Below are 27964 nucleotides of genomic sequence, written 5' to 3' on the forward strand. Positions count from 1 at the left end.
CACACTTCTTGCGTCTATTGTCTAGGCGCTGTACACCTGCAGGACTCTTGCTCTATCTGCCATGCATTTAGGCCAAGAGTTCCGCAGGAGCGCAAGAATAAACTTATTTTGAGAGGGCTGCTTAAGCCTCAGGACTCACCGGCCAAGACTTTGCCAGTGAACTCTCCTAAACCGGCCAAATCGTCGGCTCCCAGCTCGGAGCAGTCATCGGCCCAAGGCTTACCTTCCACTTCGGTTCCAGCTGGAACCGAGGAGACTGCTTCCTCGTCGGCTCCAATAGTCCCCTCGGAGCCATCAAGAACTCAAAATGACCGAGGTCCCCTTCATTAGAGTCCATTCATCGCCTTCATTAGAGTCCATTCATTCGGCTCCTCGGTCTCCCCTCCTGCAAATTGACCGTAGTCATAGATCTTCACACTCCTCTCGGTCCTCCAGGCTCTCAGACCATGATATGGAGAGAGTAGTCAGCAGGTTATTGAAGTCGCAGGCACTGGCCAAAATGTTGTCCAGCCCTCCTCAACAGGTGTCGGCTCCATCTGTTTTTATTGATGTTCCTCCTCCGACTCCATTGAGCTCGGAGCCGGAGTTTATTGGGGTTCAAGTCGTTAAACCGTCGGCTCTAATAACGATCTGTCCTTCGGATCCATCGTTGGCTCCGATCCCTTTGATGGGGCCTTCCATCGAGGGATCTGGTCACCGAGACTACCTCTTTGGCTCCGAGGGGGCGAGTGGCATCGGACCCTTGTCCGACCCCGCTCTCCCTCTCGGGGTGTCGGCGCAGGTGAGCTCTGCTCCTACATCGGCCTCAGAGCCGTCTCCCTAGGTGTGGAGGAGGATTCCGGTCTCCTTGGAGCCGGAGCCTTCTCTTCATCGTGGCAGGGATGCCTTCGATGTCATGAGGAGTGTGCTGGCCTCTCAGCCAGCTCCACCTTCGACCCCACTGGTTCCGTACCACGTAGTGCCTGCGTCGACCTCTGCCCCTCCTCCAGACCCCAAGCGTGGAGAGCCAGCACTTTAGGGCACCCTATTGGGTGTTTCCTCTGCCTCCGAGGCCTCCCCTGATCATTCAGAGGAGCCCCCTTGGAAGAAGAAGTGCAAGAGGAAGCACATTGACTCCCCCAAGTCTGTCACTTCGGATACAGATTTGGATGAGTCGGAAGGGTCCCCAAAAACCCCTCTGAAGATGTTTCCTTTTCGGACATCCTAGAAATACTTAAGCAGAGGGGGAACTGGAATACCCTAGCCCCTACCGAGGATGAATCTGTATTCCTGGATGCGTTCGTTTCCCGATCTTCTACCTCCTGGGTTTCTCCGCCCTTCGATCCACTGATGTCTATGGTGGCTCGAAGGGCTTGGTCAGCCCCGGATACAGTGGAACCAACCCCGAGGAGACCAGGCAAGTTTATTACTGCACCCCCTGACAAGCAGTTCCTTACTAAGGGTGTTCCCGTGAATGCCATGGTGGTAGCAGCAGCCACTAAAAAGGAGTTAGCGGAAACTTCTTCTTATGTCCATCCTCCTAACAAGGAGTCTAGGACCATGGACAGATAAGGGAAGCGAATGTTTGCTTCAGCGACCTTTTCCATGAGGTCACTGAATTACTTATGCCATTTTACCAGGCTTCAGAGGGATCTCTTGAAAGAGCTTGGAGATACCCTGCAGGATCCTTCAGCTGAAGAGGCTCAGGCTAAAGCGGCCTCTCAGCTGGCAACCCTTAACTCAGTAGTCAACTCCTCCATGAAGCTCATTTCCAATGCAGCCGATGGGGCGAGTAGAGCTGTAGGCACATGCGTGGCACTTTGGAGACATGCATGGATGCGGCTGTGTAATTTTGTGGAACCCTTCAGAGCGTAATTCACCAACAATCCCTTTGACGGGTCCTTTCTTTTTGGACCACAGGTGAAAGACACTCTTACTAGGTGTGAACAGGAAGGCAAGACTCTCTCTGCCGTGGAAGTCCGTTTTTCCACTCCCTCTAGACCATACCCCAAGGGTCAGAAGAGTGGAAAGATGTGGTTTAGGAAATCCCAGGGATCTTTGCCTGACACACGTAGTGATTTTTCCTCCAGGGGCAGAGGAGGAAATAACAATAATAACAGACGCCGCCCTCGTGGCAGAGGGGGTCCGCAGAACCAGGGCAGTAGAGAATCCCTTCTCTGACAAGCCCTTCCAACATCCCTGAGGGGTTGCCCGACTGTCCATCTCTGGAGGCAGTCGGGGGAAGACTTTCATTGTACCCAAAAGCCTGGTTAAGCATAACGCAAGACAAATGGGTACATTCAATAATAACCGGAGGTTACAGAATTCCTTTCGTTCAGCCCCCTTTACCGTCATGCAAGTCCCTGCCAGATGTTCCACCCAATCTGAGGGACCAGGCAGTTATAGAAGTTTCAAAACTGCTAGAAAAAAAGAGTCATCCAGGAAGTCCCGGCAGACCAACATGGATCCGGAACTTACTCATGGTTCTTTTTGGTACCAAAAAAGACAGGGGACTGGAGACATATTTTGGATCTCAGCAGACTGAACAAGTCTGTTCAAAGAACAAAGTTTCGGATGGTCACGCTACAGTCCATTCTACCCTTTCTGGGTCAGGACAATTGGATGTGCTCTATAGATCTCCAGGATGTGTACTATCACATCAAAATGGACAGACGCTCCAGGAGGTTCCTTTGCTTCCGGCTGGGAGCCAGTCATTACCAGTTCAGAGCTCTGCCCTTTGGTCTCACCACAGCCCCCAGGGTGTTCACCAAATGTATGGCAGTGGTCACCTGAGGCTTCAAGGATTCTAGATGTTTCCATATCTAGATGACTGGCTTCTTACTGCTACTGCCAGGCATCAACTCCTTCAAGCCAGGGAATATACAATCTCAATTTGCTCCCAGCTAGGCATTACCATAAATTTCAAAAAATCTGCCTTGTTGCTCTGTCAATCTATTACTTATATAGGAGCAGACTTAGATACAAGGAGCATGTCTGCAAAGCTACCTTTGGACAGGGTGTCCACTATTCGCTAGCAAGTTCATGTCCTCATGCAATGCAAAAGAGTGCAAGTCAGGTACGTCCTTTAAACTCTAGGTTCTATGGCGGCGGCAATTCTTCTGATAACCCTGGCCCGCTTCCACATGAGAATCCTGCAGTGGCTTCTGTTCACACAGTGGTCCTTTCAACAGCTCTCCATGTCTCACATGTTCATCATCACAGAAACATGCAAAAGGCACCTTTAATGGTGGATGGTCTCCCCACTAGTGATTCAGGGCAGAACCTTCATTCAGCCTCCTCCGGTTGCTACAGTGACCATGGACGCCTCCCTGATTGGGGGGGGGGGGCATTTGGCAGGCTCACGAGTACCATCTGCATATAAATGTCCTAGAGATGAAAGCCGTGCTCCTAGCGTTGCAAGCTCTTCAGGACTCTCTTCCTTCTGGGACCATTGCAATTCAAACGGACAACATGTCAGTGGTGTGGTACATCAACAAGCAGTGGGGAACCAGGTCCTACCCCCTATGTCGAGAAGCCCTCAGACTCTGGTAGTGGGCGATTTCCTCCCAACGATTTCTGATAGCAACGCATATCCCTGGGACGTCCAATGTCATAGCGGACAGGCTCAGCAGAGCTATTCTCATGCCTCACGAGTGGTCTCTGAAGAAGGTAGTTGCAGATTTAATCTTCCACAAATGGGGTCAGCCTTACTGCAATGTTTTTGCCACCCCCTTCAACAGCAAATGCAGCAGCTACTTCTCCCTTCTTCCGCTTCCTGGTCACCCTCCCAGAGATGCTCTAGTCCACGATTGGCCTCAGGGACTTCTTTATGCCTTCCCTCCGTTTCCCCTGATACCAAAACTCATTCAGAGAGCTATGTCGTTGGGTTGCAAAATGATCCTCATTGCCCCTTACTGGCCTCGACAGATATGGTTCCCTTTTCTGCATCATTACCTTCTTGAGCGGCCTTGGACTCTGGATCCGATTCCAGACCTCCTGATTCATCAATCAGGTGGGCTGCATCAATCCCTTCAAATGCTCCAGCTCACAGCTTGGTTGCTCCACTTCCAACCTTAGCCAGACCTCCCAGTATTTCCCCGGCCGTTCGCGACATTATTGTTTCCTCCCATAAGTCTGCCACTAGAAGGACTTATGCTAGTAAATGAAAACGTTTTTCTTGTTGGGCAGAGGATAGAAATATAGATCCCTTCACAGCCCCTATCCACGAGATCTTGGAGTTCCTAACAGAACTCTTTCATTTGGGGTTCACTTCTGCTACAATCAGGGTTCAATTAGCGGCCATTTCAAATTTCCATGTCGGTTTTCCTAATTCCAACATTATGTCTCATAAGCTATGTAAAGCGTTTCTAAGAGGGACTACTCTCCTTAGACCCCCAGTGAGAGATCTCCCTCCTCCTTGGAACCTTAATTTGGTACTAACCTCATTAATTATGCCCCCTTTTGAACTGGCAGCTTCCTGCTTCATTAAGTTTCTATCTTGGAAGACTCTCTTTCTGGTGGCTATTACTTCAGCCAGACGTGTCTCTGAACTTCAGACACTATCCGTCCGTCCTCCATACTTCGTATTTCATAAGGACAGGGTGGCTCTGAGGACTAATCCTTCTTTTCTTCCAAAGGTCTGCTCAGAAAACAATTTGAATCAGTCTATAGACCTACCTGTGTTTTTCCCTAACCACACCAACAAGGCAGAATACAAGTTACATCAATTGGATGTTCATAGACAGTTGCGTTTCTACCTGCATAGGACGATGGATATAAGGAAGTCTGACCAACTTTTCCTTTCCTATGCTCAGGGCAAACAGGGTCTCCCAGTTTCCAAAGTGACCTTATCCAGGTGGTTGTCTCATATCATTACCTTTATCTACCAACTAAGGAACAAAGTCTTGCCAATCAAACCGAAGGGTCATTTTACCAAGGCCTTAGCCACCTCTGTAGCCTTCCAGTCTAGGTTGCCCATGGACTCTGTCTATGCCGCCGCTAAGTGGGCAAATCCTCATACCTTTATTTCTCATTACAAGTTGAGTGTGGTCTCCAGGAGTAGAGCTAGCTTTGGTTCCACTGTTCTGAAGAGTCTGTTCCAATGAGCCACCCAGGATTGTAGGTGCTAGGGACGCTGTCCCAAACAGCAAGAACGAAGGCGACATGGACAACTTAACATAAACAAGTTATGTACCTACCATAATGTTCCATGTTAGTTGTCTTCATCTCGCCTTCTTTCTTGCGTCCCCCCCTCCATCCCCCTATCCTGTTGAACCGAGAGGAGTTCAGTTTCACTGGCTAAGTGTTTGCTGGTTTGTTTCCTTTACTGACTTAGACAGTAGGACAGGTATGTTTAACCATTTGTTTGGAGGGGTTTCTTCCTATAGTCTGGGTTAGCTATTTCAAATGAGATCTGGGTAGCTAGCGTAGGCATCATGGGATAAGGGGGTAGCCACGAGCCAGTAAACAGCTCTCAAGCTATTGAAATGGCCGAGTTGGAGCCGAGGATCGGCTCCAATCCCAACCAGCAAGAAAGAAGGTAAGATGAAGACAACTAACATGGAACTTTATGGTAGGTACATAACTTTTTTTTCTGAATTATGTATTTTATTCTTGTATTATGAGCTATTATCACCTTTTAGCAACTATGTATTGAATTGTTTGACTTTGAACTATGTATCTTTTACTTTGTACTATGTATTTTGTATTACGTAGTTTATACTTTGTACTATGGAGCTTTTCTCCCCGGGCCTCCACTGAAAACGGGCTCTTAGAGTCCAGTGGACCTCCCCGGTCACCAAACTGGAAATAAATAAATATACCTTCTCTAAGTCCATGAAACATATATAGAATATTGGCAAATTCACATGACACCTTCAATATACATGCAAGGGCAAAGCATTGCTTCACTGTTACAAGGCTAGGGCAGAAACTGCATTGCTCCTTGACTCAAAAGCTTGACTGCTGGATAAAGTCAACTTTCCAGTATCCTGGCACATGCTTTTCCCGACAGGCTGAGGAGTGCAAGCCCTTTATAACTGGAACACACTCTCCAGGCTCCCTTTCTGAGAATGGGTTCACTACCCCTGTTTATCGGTCCAGAGGAACCTTCCCAGACTTCTCACATAACACTGAAATGTATATTGTGCATGACATATCAGACATATCCAGTGCCTTCAGCATTTCTGGACAGATCTCATCATCTGCTGTAGAATTATCACAATAGAACCATTTAATCTATATAGTGATCTCATCTAACAAAACTGGTCCACTTCCTACATCTGCTTGTTGTAGTGCCTCTACAGAGGAGTAATGTATACTTAATTCCACAGAGGGGGCATGTAAACCTAATTCCACAGAGGGAGCAGATATGTATGCCTAAGTCCACAGAGGAGGCATGTATACCTAATTCCACTGAGGAGGGCATGTATATCTAATTCCACAGAGGAGACATGTATACATACTTCCACAGAGGAGGCATGTATACCTAATTCAACAGAAGAGGGCATGTATACCTAATTCCACAGCGGAAGCATGTATACCTAATTCAACTGAGGAGGGTTTGTATACCTAACTCGACAGAGGAGGCATTTATACCTAACTCCACAGAGGAGGCATGCATACCTAATTCAGGAGTCTGTTAAAGTGCTCTTTTTATTGCTCAGCGATCTCTCCATCCTGTACTCTTGCTGAGAACTGCCAGGACAGCATCCCACCTTGCAGTCCTGGGTCACTGGATGACTTGTCAGAACCTCTTTGTGACCATCAAGACGTCATTCTCCATTGGCTAACTAAATTCCCACATCTGGGCTTTTTCCTAAGCAACTGATGCAGTTTTTGCCTTCCAGGTTTGTCAGCACCTTTCTGTTGGATCCAGAAACATCCTTGCTAACAGTACACAGATCTGTTTCTTCAGCCAGGTGGCTTGCCTCACTGATGGTATTCACCAGTGAGTCAGAGGGTTAGTGCTGTGATAGGTACTGACCACTTTTTGGCCACATTTCCATGCCATACTGTCAGCTATTAAGATTATGAACAGGATCCATTCTGAAGATCTAATTCATTCAAAACCCAGGCCATTACACTGACAGTTACAGTAATGAATGCATTTAGATTCGATGTTCCTGACTTCCACCTACCTAACAGCTTCTACTATATACATGGAGAAGTTGAAATAATCCCAGAGAGAAGTTATCTTGCGTAACTCCTAGGTTTAAAAGTGAATATGCTCTGCCTCTAGGGTTTATTTGTAGAGATAATAATTAAGATCGATAAGCAGGTGGAACATTAGCAGTGGCTGCAGAACAAGATGGCTTTACTTTTGGTAGCATTTAACAGCAGATAGGATTTGCTTACCCTATAGTGTCTCTGCTTTCCGAATTATTTGAAAACTACATCTGTACTCCACTATTCCAGTACTTAATAAACCACTGAATCATCTCCGAGTCCCAGCATATGAAGTCTAATCTGGCCATAGTACTTTCTCACATGCTTTATTCCATCATTTGAACCAAAGCTGTTCTAATGGTGTCCTATTTTTAGACTATCTTAAAGCATTTGATACAATCACCATCCATTCTGCTATAGTGTCTTCCATCTTTCTTATTGGCCATAAGATACTGCTTTGTGTTGTTTTTGCCAGGTATATAAGATACAGAATCCGATCCTAAGGTGGTCTCAGTGTAACTCAGATTCTCTCAGTATCTCAGTGTCTCCCAAGGATATTTTCCTAGCGTACGTATTTCTACTATGTATGGGATTCAAAGAGATGCTCTCTGCCTGTGCTTACTTGCCAGTGCATGTTGCTCATTTTGTGTTATGGAAACATCTCGGATTCAGAGACATCGTAAAGTTGTACAGAGAAATACCTCATTAGTACTTCATTATTATGTCTGTAAATTGAATACTGCGCTGTCAGACTTGATCATGCTAGTGTTCCCCCTAGCAGCCACTTTTACTATACCTGCACATGCACGCATATGCCAGTGCATTCCTGCATTCTCACACATACATACAGGTGCGCGCACACACACACACACACACACACACACACACACACACACACACACACACACACACACACACACACACACTACTTCCCAGCGAGCACAAACATCCAATCATCCACAAACATGTCCCCACATACTCACTCACAGTCAAGGAAGCACTTACCCATACATATGCACTCACGCACAAACATCTAATCATCCACAGACATGTCCCCACATACTCACGCACAGTCAGGGAAGCACTTGGCCACAAGTGCACACATGCACAAACATACGATCACATACTCATTCACAGTAAATGAAGCACTTACCCACACATACACACGCACACAAACATCCGATCATCCACAAACAAGCCTCTACATATTCGCTCATACTCATGAAAGCACTCACCCACACATCCCTTCAACACACATAAACACGCACACACATACACACACGCACACACACGCACACACACACACACACACACACACACACACACACACACACACACACACACACACACACACACACACACACACACACACACACACACACACACACACACACACACACACACACTATCTCAGAATCCCTTTCTCAAATCCTCTAGTGTTACCACCCCAACAGTCAGACAGATACACACACACACAAGCACAGACCTTCAAATATCTCATGTACTTGGTTGTATCGTACTCAGGATATTCTTATATCCTAATCCAGGACACAGGCACATACACACACTTAGACCTTCCTATTCACACTTGCCTATGTAATTTGTGTGTGTATTCAAACAACTGCTTAATAGTACTCCTGGCCCCTACCCACTCACCATTCAGTGTCTTCTATCCTGATAAGTCAGCCACGGTCACTTCTTCCTGCCTACTGTTACAGTGAGTGGATAATGTTTTATACCAGTCTCACTGAAATGCTTTAGTGATTTTGTTTACTCCACCAATGAAAGGTAGCTAAGGACTGTTGAACTATGTTTATTTAGTTTCCTTTCTGACATGTAGATTGGAAAGCAAAACATGTTCATATTTGAGCACATTCGTCTTCTGCCAGTCCACTGTTCCAGAAGGTTTTCTTGCAGTTTTTTTTAAGAATCTTGCATTATTCATTTACTTCCTGATTGTATTGTTTACATGAAGTAAACTGCATTTCAAGGTTAATTATTACTTAGTGGGAGGTTATACTGGGAGACTGACAATAGTGCTCTTTACATGTAAACCTTTAGTGGCTTTGTTTTAGTGAATTTGTTTGCATAGCTGCCGTGTGGTAGCCACACGTTTCTCATGGTCAACTCCTGTCTTTGTACAGTTTCTAGAGTGCAACAAAAATACTTTTCTCATTTTCCTGCTGTTTTGAATCTATTCCCCCAGCTTTAACTCTCATACTATTTGCTTTTCTTCCCCTCATGTATTTTGCAACTTTTCCAACTTACCTGGGTGTGTCCTCATACTGTAAATATACATCAACTCTGCAGTGAACACTACCAAACTCTCCACAGACACCTTAGCAAAGGAAATGCAAGAAAAGAAAACACTTGAGGTGTCCTTCCTGCTTGAAAGTTGTGCTTAGTGCCTTAAAACTTCCACTTTTCTGTTTTCATCTATGTTAAAGCAGAAGGAATCTCCATGGCTGCTGTTTTCATAACACTGTCTATCCTCTCCATGTGCTTCCATGTCTGTTGATAGATTTCCTTTAGGGTTTTATACTTCTAGGCTCTTCTAACAGCAGAGCAATACCCAGTATTAGTTATCCCCACATAGCGAGGAATGACTTACCTTATCCCATTAAAGTAGTGGGACAAATCATGCTGGTTTTCTGTCATAAAATTATTACCAAAGCCCCCTTTCTCAAGGCTCTCATTTCTGAATAGCTCATGTGTTTGCATCTGTCATTTGTAGGGCACCACCAGGTGCTCCCCTAGACTGAGTAGCTTCCCCTTAACTGCTTCAGTCCCTTACCACCCTGGATCATTCAGTAAATTTGCTTTGATCTCCATCCACATTCACACCCTGTGTGATGTAACCCCGTTTACCTCACTGTCCTTAGAGTCAGAACTATAATATTACTGAAAGTCTTAACACCCATATTCAACTTCCTACACAGACAATATACAGCCACACAGTAACATTTGTATCCTGCTACAACTTAGCCTTTTTCATCTCCAACTTCTTTTCTGTTCACCTTTTTTATCCCTGCTTCCATTACCAAACATCTTCAAAAATGCTTACCCAGCCCATTGTTACATAACCATGTATTTCCCCTATTTCCATAATTTCCACACCAACAAACCACCACCACAACTGACCAGTACTCAGACTAAACCCACTCTCTAGCTTACCACTCTTAGGATCACTCTTCTACATAATTACGAAGATGCAGAAATATATGCCTCTCTCCCTAAAACACCAAAGACCTCTTTTAGAATATCAGCTATATCTTTACACTCCTTAAAGAGTAACATTGAACCCCACCCAGGCTTAACAACAGAACTCCTCCCTTCCTACACTGGCCTGTGGCCTCTTCAGTGCGTACAGCATCAAGCCAGACCACATAAGTGCTTTTATCTTTCAGAACAACCTAGACATTATAGCGACCACAGAATGGCTGTCAACCAAGACTCTATAACCTCCCACAAGTGTGTCATTGATGCCAGACCTAGTAAATGATCTAGTGGTCACACTGCAGTTATGTACAAAAATAACCTAAACTCAAAAATAATTGTCCAAGGAAACTCCTCCTCAGACTTCAGTCTTAACTGGATTCCCCTAAAATTTCCATCTCACAAAAGCAAACCATTACTGATCGCTACAGCCTGTCTGACACCCCTTCTTCCCTAAATACATTCATATCACTTAACATCTTTAATAACTGTCCCAAAAATAATAACATAATTAAGGTTGAAATCACCTAGAATGATTATCGTGGCCCTTTTTCATGCAACATGGATACGTTGCTGGTAGACTTAAGTCTCCTTCAACTCATAAAAGAACATACACAAACTAACCTCAGACTGTAGGAACACTTCATACTTGACCTGATTGCAAACATACCAGACTCCATCTCCAACATAAACGTTCTGCCACCATCACTAAGTGACCACTGCCATATCACTTTTACAGTTAACAACCATTGTGTAAAAGCATCACCAAGATTAAAAGCCATCAGAAACCAGTCTAGTACTAATATTGACAAACTCAAAAACTTTCTCATATCCCACAACTGGAATTGTATACTCCCTGTATATGACTCAAATACAGCAGTTGTAAGTCTAACCAACTTTCTACTTCTGCAGCATGACAAAGTGTTTCTAACTATCTGCAGAATTTATAAACTCTGCAAAACTGAATGGCTGTCCACTGAACTCAAACATCTTCTTACTCTAAAGAATGAAACCCCCCAAAACTGACAACTGCACCTATTTTATAGTCTTGCATAACATAGCCACAAAGTCCATCTAAATGCACAAAAGAAATCTCCAACAAAAATAAACAAATTACTCTCTTACACCCACCCCAAAAGCTTTTGAAAAGAAGTAAACCTTCTTACAAGGAAAAAAATCTCCTCATGGCTTTTTCTCTACAAACAGCACTCAGTGTGGCACAACAAAACTTTCTCCAGAAGATTTTGTTAAAATGTTCCTAATCTCCCATCAGTGAACTCCACACCTCCCACAGATTGTGCAATTCCAACCCCACCACCATTCATCCGCCTGTTCCACTTCAAACACATACATCCCAATTATGTCTCTATTCTACTTGAAAATATTTCCACTGACACCCCTCCTGGATCTGACAACATGACCCCCTGGTTCATATATCTCTGCAGAGATAATCTGTGTCTTCCTCTCATTCACATATATACACTGTATTTCATACAAAGTATTACACCACAAATTTGGAAAACTGCTCTAATTAAATTCCTGCCAAAGCAATCCAGCCCAAAAAATACAGATATATCTTACCTCTGTCTGCTATCCATTCTTCCAGTTCTGAGGAAACTTCTAGAAAAGATAGGTCCACCCAACTCATTAATTCCCTCTGTATGTATATATCTATATATACCCAGCAGTACCACCTACTGTCCTCCAAACATCTTGAATTATGGCTTTGACAAAGTACTAAAACAGCACTTTCAAAGCAATCCAGCCCAAAAGATACAGATATGTCTCACCTCTATCTGCTATCCATTCTTCCAGTTCTGGGAAAACTTCTAGAAAAGATAGGTGCACCCAACTCTCTAACTCTCTCTCTCTATGTATATGTATATATACCCAGCAGTACCACCTACTGTCCTCCAAACATCTTGAATTCTGGCCTTGACAAAGTACTATGACAGCACTTTTGTCTCTAATGGATGACATCTTGCAAAACACTGACATAGGCCTCCTTACAGATGCCCTATTTATAGACCTGTCAAAGGCATTTGACCTCATTGACCACTGTCTTCTCAAAAACAAAGTAATTGAAATTGGTACCAGTCCAGATACCATTCTCTGGTTTAAAAATTTCCTCACTGACAGATGCTTCAGAGTTAAAATATGATCCTCCCAATCAGAATCTGTACCTTTTGCCAAAAGTGTACCAGAAGGATGAATTCTTGCCCTGCTATTCTTCTCCATATTCAATATTAATCTTCCTTGTGACCTCCTCCATCTCTCTCTCATCCTCTGTGCTGATGACATGGTTATTTACTGATCAGATCACTGTCATACCAATCTTCAATCCCAATTCCAGTCTGACTTACATGAGCTATACCAATGACTCATAAACCATAAACTACTTCTCAAACTCTCCAAGACAACCAAGACCAAAAATATGCTTCACAAAGCCCCTGACCCTTTATCGATCTTTGACTCGGACAAACATCCCATAGAAACAGTTCCACCTTCAAATACCTAGGATTATGGCTTGATCGTTTGCTAAACTTCCATTTCTACACAGACAGAGTGAGAGGAAAAATAAACTCCCTCCTCCTCTGGGCCAAAGAGATCTCCCCTTTTGTATCCGAAACAGCCAGAGCAGCCATTGGTAAAGGAGTTCTCATTTCTCAGCTTGAATATTGACTGCCTATTTTTACATCTGCATCCAGGAATAGCCCAACGCCACTCCAGACAAACTGTAACATTATTTGCTGATGCATAACAAACTCACCTCTCTGTGAGCATCACTGTATCATTCTAGAGAAAGCCAAATAGCTATTCATAAAACAAAGATCTAACCTACTGTTAGGATCCCAACAATGTAAACTTCTGCATTTCCAGACTTTTACTCCCGTTGCAGCTGAACCTCATGAAAAAGCTCCTTATACAAGTTGAGACACTACTCAGAAGCCATACTGACTCTCATTACCTCTAGAACCAAGCTCCACAACACTGCACATTCATTCTCCTTTCAGGCACCTACTGTTTGGCAAGCTCTCCCCATTGACGTTAAGGAAATCAACACTTATTCCAAATTCAGAACGCAACTTAAAAAAAACACTTCTTCATCCAAGCCAAATGCTACCTCTTCAGTACAGTACATATCACCTAACATGCTATCCCTGTCTTCTTTTATACTCTTGTCTCCTGTCTCATGTTTACTGAAGGTTGACCCCCCCCCTTTATAGGTTCATAGGTTGGTACTAGGCTAATAGCCCTAGGACCTGTACAAGCCTAGCCTTAACAATTCCCTGGCTATTTCGTCCCAGAATATTTACTTCCCTGGACCCCTGTCTAGCAGGGGCGACTGACGTGATCCTCGGGGTGAATTTCCTATCTCCCATCCTATTGTCAAGGTTCCTTTTGAAGAGGGCCAAAGAGCCGCTCTGCTTGACATGTATTGGCAGTCTATTCTAGAGTCTGGGGTGTCTCTGGGTCAGGAACCTATCCCTCCAGCATGTTTTGTTCATTGTGATGACAAGGTTTAGATCCCTGGAGAGTGCCTCTCTGAGGGATTGGGATTTATTTAAGTGTAGCATGTCCAACAGCTCTGGGTTTGACATGGCCTTGTATTTTAAGCAGAGATCGCCTCGGAGTACACGATATGTGACAGAGTATAGCTGGAGATGTTTTAGACGGTCAGCATAGGGCATCTGCTTTAGGCCTGTGATTCTTTTAGTGAGGTATTTCTGCGGCATTTCCAGTTGTTGCAGATGTCTTGAGAGGTACATACCAAACGGGGCATTGTTTTCTATAAAGGGTCTAAAGAGGGATGAGTACAGTGGGACAATGACCTCCTTTTTTTCTGGATGAAAAGCGCTTAGTGATGAGGTGTGCCACATAGAAGGATTTCCTGACTGTTTTGGCGATGTGGTTATCGAAGGTGAGATCTAATGTATATATTGTGCATTAAACTCTGCCTGTTCACTAGAACGCATATCTAAATATATACACACACACACACACACACACACACACACACACACACACACACACACACACACACGTCTTTTCTTCTCTCCATCATACTGAGCTTCTCTGACTACTTCCATCTTTATTTTTCTCATTTACCCCTACTCTTGCTCTACTTTTTTTTCTTATTGTCCCACCCTTCTTAGATTCAACAATTAATACCTCTTATCCCCTATCCTACTTAACTCTGCTAAGATTTCATGTAAAACTGTAATGTCAACCCTGTGTTATTTCACATTGTAACAAATCTAACAGGAATATGCACCAATGGATTTTCTTATATTAATTGACTTATTTGTGTGTGTGTTGTGTCTGTGTGTAATTTTACCTTTTGCTTTTTGACTGTATTTTCATTGCAATCGTGGATTTTTTGTCATGTTGTGTAATACCATGGTTCTTCAATAGTATTACATAAATGTAAATGCATTGTCTTTGTTCATGGAGGTTTTCTCCCTGGGACTCCATTGAAAATGGGCTCTTCTTGGCCCAATGGACTATCCCAGTAAACAAACTGTAAAATAAATAAAAATAAATACACACACACACACATATATATATATATATATATATATATATATATGTGTACTCTTTTATATAACTAGTCTGAATTATTCTATTATTGCTTATATTTCTGTAATTTGTGTTTGGGAATGCTTCTTGATCTCATTGTTGCCTCTTCCCCTTAAAGGCTTTGCACTAGTTAGAATTTGTTCATTCACTTCTATACCAGTATATCAAACAGCCTGCTGTGACTCAGTTAAATGACTAGTGCATTCTTACTTGTCAGCTTACAGCATCTAATCATAGCCCTCATTAAATCACTTTGAAAAGTCACTGTTCTGAGTGGCAACCTCTAAAATATGGAATTCTAGTTTATTAAATTTGTTAAGATTTCCAATGCACGTCTTTCGTGAAAGATCTTTTCTCCTTTCTTTACAGTTTCACTTACCAAAGATGTTTTTTTTGCGTGGAAGTAAATACACAATATGTGTTTACGATTCTTGACTTTTATTTCTGTAATTGTAACTGTAAAGAACTTTGAAATCCTATTCATCCTGTCCATCCAGACAAACTGGTGGGTACCAGGCAATTAGTATCTGGTCCAGCCATACTAAAGCTCCTTTAAAATGTTTGCTGCTGTTGTATTCAGATAGCATCCTTGGTCCCAGCTATGTATTCCTTTCAACTTAATACTAATTTTGCTTTTTTTGTCAGCCTCATCCCTTTAGGAATTATCCTTCCCTCCTGTAAGATAACATTTTTTATATTTTACAATTTTGTTTTCTCTGTCTTTGTTGTGAATTTTTCTCCTTTCTTCCTTTTCCTTGAGGCATTGGGCATCAGGCCCATTGACCCCCTTTCTTAATTAGAATATCAAAAAGTTGTATAACTAGTGTGTGTGTGTGTGTGTGAGAGTACACACACACACACACACACACACACACACACACACACACACACACACACACACACACACACACACACACACACACACACACACACACACACACACACTCAGAGTTGTCACTGCATTGTAGTTATTGTTGTTAGCTGTTTTTTTCCAGCTGCTTATAACAGTGTGTTGGTGATTGTTAAAATTTCCTTTTTTTTTCCATACAGCGATACATATTAATAAGACAGAAAAGAGATTTTATATGAGCACCTCTCCAGGATGCCGATAATCTTAGTGTACTGTGCCTGGGGATGGAGCATTTATCTGCAGACTGCTTAGTTTATTAGGTCTTTGGGCCAAGAGCCATTGTGGATAGATGAAACAAGTTGATACTTTAGGGCCATACTGCTCCTAACCTTTCTGATAAGCCCAAGGAAGATAAAGACAAGTCTAAAGATAGTGTGCAAAAAAGAGGAAAGTTTGATGAGTGTGGCAATTCCTTGGTGTCCAAAATGTCGAGATTGGATTTGCCTCCTTCTTCTGAGCCAAACAAACAACATTCTCCTAAGACAAGTCCTTCTTCAGGGTCGTTGATCATTATTACAAACATGAAAGGGCATTACCCAGGGCTGTTTCCAGGCATCTCTCCACTTTCTTACTCCCGTCTGTCAGGACCTTCTGAAGTACAGGTGATTTGGATTGGGAGCATATGATGAGAGCTTTTTGGGGGGCACATATTTAAATGGGTGGCATCCCATCTTCCTTTGTTTCCTAGGTGGACTGGGTTGTCCCTTTTTCTCCTTTGTTTACTCCTTTCCACATCCACGTGTTTACACTTGTGGCTTTGGAGCCAAGACACCAATAGGAACTTGTACGTCCAGACCTTTCTCATCCAATTCATTCAATAATGAGACATTTAGCATTGACTGAATCCTGGGTCTGAGTGCTCAACTCAGTGTCTTAGGCTCCATTTTCTGCAGCAACCTTCATGGTGCCTTTTTCAGTATCCGAGACTTTAGCCTTCAATGCATCGGCACCAATTTCCTCCTCAAAGCCTCTGATGTTTGGTTTTATTTCTTCAGTGCTGCTTACATATACTTTGTTGGGGATGGACAAGGCACCAGTTCGAACTTCTGCATCGACAGAGCCAGATCAGTGTTTGATATAATGGTAAAGATAATGTCTGCTCCTGTGACAACAGCTTCACAGCCTCCAGCAGTGCAGTCTACCCCTAGATGCCCAGAAAGGTACTCAGCTTGCTCATCAGGCTTTCCAAGATCAAAGAAGAGCTGATACCCCCAAACAACCAGTGCAGGTTAATTCAGATTCATCCCAGAAGTCATCCCCCCACCCCCGATGTTCATAAGAAGAGAACATGTAACAAGAGGCACATCGACTTCTGTAAAGCATCTCTCACAGCTGACACTGACTTGGATGATTGAGATGGTTCCCCCTCAATCCCCTCTTGAGGACAGCACATTTGGATAGATCTTAGACTTAATGAGGCTGAGACGGCCATGGCCTACTGAAACACCCTCTTAGGATGAGTAGGTGTTATTTGAGGTGCATCACACTGCACCCTGTACATCCTGTCAAGCTCTCTTGCCAACTGCCTGATCAGTTTGGCTACCAGGAGAGGATGGTAGAAGCCTGACTCTTCTGAACCCATCTCCAGGAAGCCAGATAAAGTTTTGCATTCACATAAGGATAGGCAGCACTGGTCAATGGGATCTCTAGTGGATTCTTTGATTGTAGAAGTAGCCACCAAGAAGAAGCTATTCGGTGATACAACAGCTGTCCATCTGTCCAATAAGTCTGGGGCAATGGACACAATGGGGAAGCAGCTTATGTCTCAGACACTTTTGCCCTGAAGACATTGAAGTATCTCACACTTATGAACTCCTTCCAAAGAGATTTAGTGGAACAAACTTTAGACTCTTTGAGGAAACCATCCACAAAGGAGTCAATGAAACCATTAGAGACAACAGTGTGAGTATTAAGTCCTGTCTATGTGACTTCTACAGAGCTACTTGTGTGGCACATACTGGTACCATAATGAGATGTCATAGTTGGCTATACCTCTGAATTTTTTGCAGATAACTTTAAGACATCTTTCATAAATGGCTTTTATGGTGTAACTTCTTTATTTGATCCTTCAGTGAAATAGGAGCTACTGAGGTGTGAGCAGGGCAGGAAGACTCTGTCTGCAATAGGAGTTAAATTTGAGACTCCTCAAAGATCCTATAGTAGGAATCAGAAGGGGTTCAAATCCTTATAGTTTAGAAAACTCCAGAATCAACCTTTTAACTGTACCTCAGACAGGGGCAGCCAAAGCAGAGTCAGCCCCATCAATGGACACTGAACCAAAGGTCAAGGTGGTCCAAAGGATCGGGGATATTTGAGGCTGTTCTTGGATAAGCAGTTCTAACACCCAAAAAGACCTTCCCGACTGTCCCCCACTGGAGGCATTTAGGAGATGTTTATCTGTCATCTCACCCATGTGGTTGGCCATCACACCGGCTGACTGGATGAGACGGATAATATCCAGGGGGGGATATATAATATAACCTTTTTCCATTTACCTCCCCTCAAATCCTGCTGCTTTTAGACATTCCACCTCACCAACGGAAAACAACCAAAGTGAAATTCTCTCTCTCTGTTTTGAAAAAAATAGAACCATCTAGGTAGTCCACTAGACCAGAGGGGGTTAGGAGAGTAATCAGGATTCTTTTTAAAACCCAAAAAGAAGAAGGACCTTAAGCCAGTTCTGGATCTCAACAGCTTAAATGTTTACATCAAAAGAACGCCCTTTAGAATGGTCACAGTCACGGTATAATCAGTTTTGCCATGTCTCAAAGTAAATGATTGCATGTGCCAAGCCAATTTCCAACATGCCTATTTCTACATCAAAATAGCAAAATCATCCAGGACATACATACCCTTCTGGTCAGGAGCCACTTATTATCAGTTCATGGCCCTGCCCTTCGGTCTCACCACAGCCCCCTGGGTATTCAAGTGCATGGCAGTAGCTGCAGCCCATCTAAGACTAAGAAATATCCCAGTATTCCTGTATTTGAATGACTGATGTTTCGCTGATATGAGCAGAGAATCTCTTCTTGAAGACACAGACTACTTTTTTCAGCTCTGCCCATCCTTGGGTATCTCTGTAAACTACAAAAAATCAATTATTTATCCAACACAAGTCATCCCATTTATGGGATACCATCTAGGCAGACAGACAGAGCCAGTATACACACACACACACACACACACACACACACACACACACACACACACACACACACAGCTTCCATACAAAGTTTTTGAACCACCAGAATACATCAGCATTTCTAGTACTTCAAGGTTGATGGATTCAAAAATAGTTGTGGTTCCCCAGACATGCCTCTATATGCTAATTCTTCAGTGGCTACTCAGAAACCAGTGGTCAGTTTTCAGACCATCCTTTAACCACCATAATCAGTACTCGGCTATGCAAGATACATCTAAAATGGTAGCCCACTTCTCCTACTATCTCTATAGGAAAGCTGTTTGTTTTCCCTTTTCTATATGCTAATTCTTCAGTGGCTACTCAGAAACCAGTGGTCAGTTTTCAGACCATCCTTTAACCACCATAATCAGTACTCGGCTATGCAAGATACATTTAAAATGGTAGCCCACTTCTCCTACTATCTCTATAGGAAAGCTGTTTGTTTTCCCTTTTCCATGGGCTACAGTTATCACAGCTGCCTCCTCCCTGGTATGGAGAGAGTATTTTGTAGGGAGCATGGTCCAAGGAACTTAGTATCAGACAGAGGCAAATCATCACATAAATATCCTAAAGATGAGGAAGGTCTTTCTGGTATTGTGTAAATTCCAGGACTCCCTACCTCCAGGAATGATTGTCATTCAAATAGACAACTTGTCTGTAATATGGCACTGCAGTAAGCAGAGTAGAATCACATCTTACCTCTGAGAGGCCATGAGAGTTTGACAGTGGGTAACTGATTTGTTTAATTTTCTGATCACAGTGTACATGAAAGCCAAACCTGTTATGAACAGGCTCAGCAGGCCGCTCCTCATGTCTCATGAGTAGTCTCTTAATCCATTGGTTGCTCATTTTCACTACTGGAGCCAGCCTTGCTGTGACCTCATTGCATCATTCACCAATGCAAAGTGCAGAAAGTACTTCATCCTGATCCTTCCAGAGGATCAGTCCTGGAGAGATGCTTTGGTAAGACAGTGATGTCTTTCAGCCTCCCTTCCTTTAATGCCTGGATTCTTACAGAAAATAGCAGCATGCATGAAGGAGTTTCTCCGGTTCGATTCTCGTCTGGAGCGCCTTCTGTACTGAGTCTGCATGTCCTCCCTGCAGTCGAGTGAGTTTTAAAAGACATGCAGGTAGGTGCGTGCATGTGCGTTTGTGTGCCTTCTGTGAAGGTTGGGTGCCAGGCTGACAACGCAACACTATAAAAACTCAACTGCCAATCAGTCTGCAGACTGGTGATCCACTGTGGTGACCCCTAACCGGGAAAGGCCAAAAGAGAGAGATTGCTTTTGCATGAAGGAGTTATCCATATTGCCTCATGTTGTCCATGGCAAATTTGGTTTCACTCACTCAGGCTTCATTTGATGAAACATCCATGGCTTCCAGAGCCCTGCCTGGGTCTGATATCACTCCTGTCTGATCTGCCTCAACTGGTCTTACCCAGTGGTGGCCAAACACCCTTCCATGTCCAAGAGTGTGGTTCATAGTCTCTCTGCATCTCAAACAGAATCCACTTAGAAAGTAAACAAAAATAAATGGGACCATTTCTCCATTAGGGCATCACAGCAGACCACTGACCACTCTTCAGCATTAATTCCTAGAATTCTTCAATTTCTTTGAAATTTGTTTGATGAAGTAGTTATTCCACAATCAATGTTCATCTGGCTTCTAAATTCAATTTCCGTAATTATGTTTTTTTTTTTTTGTGGTTTTCCACAGATTATGTAAAACTTTTCTAAAAGGAGACTTTCTTTTACAATCTCATATTAAAGACCTGGCTCCAAACTGGGACCTCAATTTTATTTTAGAAGCCTTGACAAAATCCTCATTTCAGCCAACATCATCAGTATAACTAAAGTAAAGTTTCCGCCCTGAAAAACTCTTATTTCTGCCATAAGAGTCTCAGAGCTACAAGCCATGTCTTTCACTTCTTCTCATTTAATTTTCCACAAAGTTAAATTGTCTTTCCATGCTAATCCTTCCTTTCTACCCAAGACTGCAACTGAGTGTAGTCTGAATCAACCTATTAATTTGGCTCTTTTCTTACTACCTGTGGAGAAGTGCTGAAAAGTAATGGTCCCAGGACAGATCTTGTGAGACATTTCTCCATGCATAAACCATCCTGGAATACTTACCAATCTGATGTTGTCATTTTCATTCATTCCTCAACTGTTGAGTTTGGATTCGATAATCGGATCTGACTCAGACACTTCTTCCAGATCATTGAACACTGAAAACTCTTGAGCTCCTCCCTTTACCCATAATGTCCTAGTCATCTTACATCTCATTTGCTGCCATAGTGTTCAGACATAGGTCACAAAACTCTCGTGAAACTTTAACATTTTTGAAAGTTAACTATTTTCTGTATAATTTGTATAGTTCTTATACCTTTCTCTTTTTTTCATTCCTTTAACCCTTCAAATGTTTCATCAGTGCTCCCTTTGATGGAACCTTCTTATTTGGTCCCAAAGTAAAAGACAAGTTCTGTAGGTGTGAGCAGGAAGGGAAAACCCTGTTTGCTGTGGGCGTACAGTTTTGGATCCCTCAATGGACCGTTTCAGAGAACCATTGAGGTAGACAGAAAATGTGGTTCAAAAATCCCAGAGTCCCTTCCAAGATCCATGTGGAGACAGTTCCTCTAGGGGCAGAGGTGGGAAGTCTAAAGGAAGACACCATCCCTACAGCAGAGGTGGTCTGTATAACCAGGGATGTAGGGATACTTTCTCTGAGAGCTCCTATTACTGCTCCTGAAAGGAGGCAGTCAGGGGTCATTTATCCCTGCACCAGATAGCCTGGCTAGAAATTACAAAAGATTCATGGGTGTGGAGGATAATACCCAAAAGTTATATAATACCATTTTCCTATGTTCCCCCCAGTCAGAGGGAATAAGCAGCACTACAAAGTAAACAAGCTGTTAGAAAAAAAGAGTCATCCAAGATGTCCCCCAGACCAGAAAAGACTGGAACTTACTCAAGATTCTTTTTAGTGCCAGAAAAGACGGGACTGGAGACCAATCTTGGATCTCAGCAAACTAAATTGATTGGTTCAATATACAAAATTCTGGATGCTCACAGTTCAGTTCATTCTGCCCTTTCTGCACAAGGACAACTGGATGTGCTCGATAGATCTTATGCTATCACATAAAAATGAACAGACAATCCAGGATATATATACGTTTCAGGCTGGAAACCAGCCATTACCAATTCAGAACACTGCCCTTTGGTCTCACCGCAGCCCCAGGGTGTTTAACAAGTGTATGGTAGTAGTTGCAGCTCACTTGAGACTGCTCGGATTCTGATGTTTCCATATCTGGATGACTGGCTGCTGACCTCTATGACCAGACATCAACTAATTTAAGCTCAGGACTACTTAATCCAGTTGTGCTCACATCTGGGGATTTCTGTCAATTACAACAACTCTCAATTTGAACCAACTCAAATTTTGGAATTCATCAATGTTCTTTTAAATACAGTCACTCACATAGCTTCTCTCCCTCTGTTCTGGATTCAAACAGTTCAGTTTGAGTCAAAAAGATCATTCAGTGCTCTTCTGATACTCTGTGCATTGGGATCCATGTCAGCAGCAATCACTCTCGTACCACATACAAGGTGCCATATGAGGATCCTTCAGTGGACATTCACAACTCAGTGGTCTAGTCTCCACCAACCTTTTTCCAGTAAAGTCAAAATAACATAGGCTTGCAAAAATTATCCTCTATGGTGGATCCGTTCCAGTCAAATACAAGAGGCCGTCCCTTTATTCTCCCTCAACCCAAGGCCACCCTGACCACAGACACCTCTCAGATCAGGTGGGGGGGGGAGCACTTCTTGGGAAGGACGGTTGAAGACACATGGTCCACTGAAGAGGTCAGCATGCATATCAGTGTCCTAGAGATGAGGGCTGTCCTCCTAGCATTGCAGGCCTTCCAAGACACTCTCCCAACCGGGACTATTGCAGTTCAGACAGACAGTATGTTGGTAGCCTTGTCTATCAACAAACAAGGGGGAAACCAGATCTTACCCTCTGTTGAGAAGCTATGAGAGTATGGCAATGGGCAAGCTCATCCCATACTTTCTGATAGTAATGCACAGCTAGGGGAAGTCCAGTGTGATTGCATCATTGCAGACAAGTTAAGCAGGTCTATCCTAATGCCTTATGAGTGCTCTCTCAATATGAAGTTGATAGAGAGGATTTTCCTTCAGTTGGGCCAACCATGCTGTGATCTTTTTGTATCTCCTCTCAACAAGTGCAGTAGGTTCTTTGCCCTGATCCACCCACTGAGGGAGTCCCTGAGAGATGCTGTGCTTCATTCCTGGCCCTGCAGTAACCCCTCATTCCTAAATTTCTACAGAAAGCATCTTGATTGAAGAGAATAGTTATCCTCCTTGCCCCTTACTGGTATCATCAGATCTGGTTTCCCCTTCCTTTGGCCTCATCTTCTATCTACCCTGGATTCTGGATCCAACTCCAGACCTGCTGTATCACCCAATAGACATGACTCTTCAGACATTTCAGGCCTCAATTTGACTGCATGGTTTCTCCAGTTCCATTGATTGCTAAACAGCACAGGCTGTCCTCCCCTGCATATCACAATTCTATAGTCATCCCGCAAAGCCTACAATAGAAAAGTGCACAAAAAGTAAATAGAAAGGATTTGTTTTTTAGGCACATAAAAAGAGTCTAGGTCCATTTCAGCACTAATTCCTAATGTCTGTAATTTTTTAGCTACGATTTTCGATGAAGGAGCTGGCTCCTCAATTGTCAGCTTACAATTAGCAGCCATTTTTGACTTTCATACTTCCAAGCTTTGTAAAGCCCTTCTAAGAGGAGCATATATACTTAGACCTCCTCTAAAGGATCCTGTTCCTCCCTGGGATTTAAATTGTGTTCTTCAGGCCTTAACCCAACCCCCATTTAACCATCAGCTAAGTCTGAACTAAGATTTTTGACCTGGAAACTATTTTCTTTGTTGATATTACTTCTGCTAGAAGAGTGTCTAAACTTGGGCACTTTCTTCTAAATTCTTTATTTAATTTTTCACAAGGATAAAGTATCTCTATGGACCACTCCTTCCTTTCTACCTAAGGTGGTGTCAAAAACTAATATTAACCGGGTTATCAACCTTCCAGTCTTCTTTCCAAATTTCTCAAAGGAGAATATATGTTAAAACCTGTTGGATGTTCACAAACATTTACGTTTTTACCTTCACAGAACCAAAGATTTAAGGAAATCTGAACAATTGTTTGTTTCATTTTCTGATTCAAAATTAGGCATCACACAGTGAAAGCACAAGTCACTGTCAATATTTACTCTTTTACATTCTCATGATTGTGTTCAGATATCGTTTGAAACTTTGTTTTCTACTTCATGAGTCACTTAATACCAAGGCAGGTTACAAACTGCAAATGTCTGCATTTTTGTATAGTCTGTGATTCTGTATGTAAGATCTTTATTTCATCTTCCAAAAAGAAACGGCACAGTGCTTCATTTTATGTTGTCACTTACTGTCTGGTTGTATTGGCCCACTGTCAACACTGCCTCCCAGTCCTGGCTTGTTACAAAATGGAGGGGCCCACCCCCTGTTGCAGTGGCAGTTCTTGTTGCTGTTGCAGACCTACACAAAAGGAGGGAAAGAACAAGAGTAACATCAGAGGATGAGTAGGTCAAAAACCACTTAAAACCATTACATGTGTGTGATCAGTAATACTACAGATGCTAACAGTTTTGGTTAACACTGGGAGTACTTTTCCCAAAAGACTAAAGTGCAGTGATAATATATCATGGGGTCCTAAAAAGTGCATTTAACGTGTGCCTCTTGCTGCCAGCTGTTGCAGACTGTGTATGCTTTTATTTTACAGTGCTGTAGCCAACATAAAGTCAAGTCAGTCTTAATTCTTGGCGATTTACTTATGCTTTCTGTGATGCTGTGCATTACAAGGTTGTGTGCGCAACGCTGCATCTTATTTTCCATATTAATAGATTAACTTCTTCATCCCGTAAGCCAACATTGCATGGGGATTCAGTCTCCTTTAAAACATTTTCTACTTTGGCATCATTTTGACCCACACTGCCTGAAATGTAATGATTACTTCTTGTTTGCCCTATGGTTAACAATCAGAAACAGTACATTCTGCTCCTGAAGTCTCACGTAATCAAATAAAAATGTATTACTGATTCAAAAGCCTGTCTCTGCTTTGATGTCATTTGACAGTATCTCGTCTTACTAAATATTTTGCCTTACCATTTTAATTTTTATGAACATATACATTGGTGGCACACATTTGTACCCGGTATTTTAATACAGTGGTTTGTACTACAACGTTCTGTCTTCCAGAATCTACAGAGTGGGCTGGTTCTGCTTAAAGGTTCATTTTTCAGTGAATGCAAGTACCCTACCATCTCAGCCTTTGTGACTTCATGAATATAATCAACCAGGTTTTGGACATGAATAATGAAAGAGGTAATGTTTTCTTGTACAGATGTTATGGAGCAAATACATGGTTGTGTTTTAATATAGAGAAATAAGTTCTAATGTTCTGTCTTATTTGAGATGGTGTATTTACATAAAGCATTGTAAAGATTGGTGGTTAAGGTATGTGACTCACAGTTCATAGTATGAGCTTGAAGCTTAATCTCTGCTTCTGCACAGAGGTTGCATATTATCTCTGCATTTGCATGGGATTTCTCTGTGCACTCACCCACGTTTTTCTCAACTTCTCAAAAGCAGTCTGGCTAATTTAAGTTATCTATGTGTGCTGCTTGTATCCTTTCCATTATGCCTGAGATGCACGTCTGTCTGCATTACTGTATGATACTTCACACTCAGTGCAACAACTGTCTGCATCTCTTTTGGCTGCCTTGAAGGCAGGGCACCTGTCTGTATCACTCCCTGCTACTAAGATGTAGTGCATTCATTTGCATCACTATATCACTGCCTGATGTTCATAGATGCAGCATACTTCTGTGCCATCATTAGTTATTGATTTTTGGCAGAGTATCCATTTACACTACCATATGCTGTCTTACAGGCAGGATATCTGTCTGAATTAGTACTCATTGCTTCGTTGGGGGGCATCACTCTGCATGACTGTTTGTCTTTAGACAGTGCATCTCTCTGCTTTACTGCCTATTGATTCAGTGGTAGGGCATCTGACACTATATAACAAACCACTGTGACAAAGGCACGGAACCTGTCTCATTACTATCTGTGTTATCAGAGGCAGGACACCTATTTGCACCATCTTCCACTGCCCCAGAGTCAGGACATCTGTATTACCACTGTCTGCTCTCTCATAAAGAGGCCAACTGTCTGTTGCTTTGGTGGTAGGGCACCTGTTTATGCCACTTTATGTTGTCCCAGAGAAGAAGAAAAAAAAAACATTGGTCTGCATCACTGCTTTCCCAGAGTCAGGGCATCTGTTTTATCACCGTCTGCTGCCTCAGAGGGATAGCATTTATCTGAATCAGTGTCTAATGTGACAGAGGCAGGGTAGCTGTCTTTTTCAATGTCTCCTTTTTCAAAAGAAATTTATCTGTTTATGTCAATGTCTATTTTCTTTCCCACAAAATTTTATTTGTATTTTTCAAATACATTTGAATGAATTCCATAGGATTTATACATAACATCTTAAATATCTATGTACTCTTTACATTAGCCTGACACTATAACAGATCTTCATGTATGCAGTTAACTTTATAAGTATGTCCAATCCATTATCAGAGTGTCTGATCAATTATTGTATAGTGTCAATCAATGATTAGACTTTAACCCAAGGGTTGTTGATAAATGGTTTTGGATAAATTCTTAGTTCTTTAATTTTAATTTCCAATAATGCTGCGGTCTTCAGTAGGGTGTAGAAGTCTTCCAAAGTTGGTATTGTGTTTGTATTCCATCTTCTTGTTATACACTTCCTTGAAATTGCAAGTATAGTCCATAATAGATACATATTTGACCTATTCAAATGAGGACTTTTGTTCACATTTAATAATACAAGAGCTTTAGTTAAATAAAATCGTTCATTAAATAAAGCTTGTAGAAAATTATTAATACCATTCCAAAATGGCTTAATTTTAGCACAATCAAAGAAAATGTAGTTCCAATCTGCATTGTGTACTTGCTCACATCTCCAACATATTCCTTTTATGGAAGAACTAATTTTACTGATTCTATCTGAGGTTAAGAATGCTCTGTGCAAGCATTTCCAATTAAAAACTTCCCGGTATTATGTAAAGGATGTATATTTTATTGATAATAAGATATTTGTTTTAATATCTTCACTTAACTGTACTGAGTGTCCTTTTGTTATATATTTCCAGTATGAGGTTTTGGGTGTTGTTTTATAGTTTATCAATATTTTGTAAAATTTTGAAATACTGTTTCCCATGTCAAAGTCATTATATATGATTTCATGTATGTATTTCATAAATTTAGGTATTTCTTTAAATGAAGAATTGTTAATTATTCTACTTAAATCTTGTGAATATGACAGACTACTCTGTAAAGTTAGCCAGTCCTGTTGTGGAATTTTGTATGTTTTTATTACTTGCATATCTAAAACTTTGAGTTCTTTGATACATTGGAGCCAACAAACAAATCCTTTCTGTTCCCAGGAAGTAATAATTTGTCTATATATTTTATGTGGAAAGTTTTTTGTGACTATAAATGGCGTTGAAAGATCAAACCAGATTTTTAAATTTATATTTGCATTAATAATTTTCCTAAATGAGTCAATGTAATAATTAATTATATGAGTTTTAGTGGGTTTAGTTATGTTATATTGCATACTAATACATATGTGCCAAGACAAATTGTTTTTATCTGTTGTTTGACTTTTTTTTTTAAACCAAATGTATTTATTAATGTTACAGTTAGTAATTCTTTCCAATTTGCAGTGTAATTTGGACTTAACCTGAATACAATGAATGTAATCAAA

General features: G+C 42.1%; 1 protein-coding gene across 1 annotated transcript in view; it reads right to left on the bottom strand.

Moving 5' to 3' along the window:
* LOC122794677 (disintegrin and metalloproteinase domain-containing protein 33-like) overlaps positions 1 to 27964 on the bottom strand; it is a 2280125-nt gene that overhangs the window by 349286 nt on the left and 1902875 nt on the right. Inside the window, exon 18 of the mRNA XM_044063306.1 lies at positions 24537 to 24645. Coding sequence (XP_043919241.1) covers positions 24537 to 24645 — 109 coding nt within the window. The remainder of the gene's footprint in view (positions 1 to 24536; positions 24646 to 27964) is intronic.

The sequence above is a fragment of the Protopterus annectens genome, chromosome 2.part1, assembly GCF_019279795.1.
Source record: "Protopterus annectens isolate FY-2018-M chromosome 2.part1, PAN1.0, whole genome shotgun sequence".
NCBI lineage: Eukaryota > Metazoa > Chordata > Ceratodontiformes > Protopteridae > Protopterus > Protopterus annectens.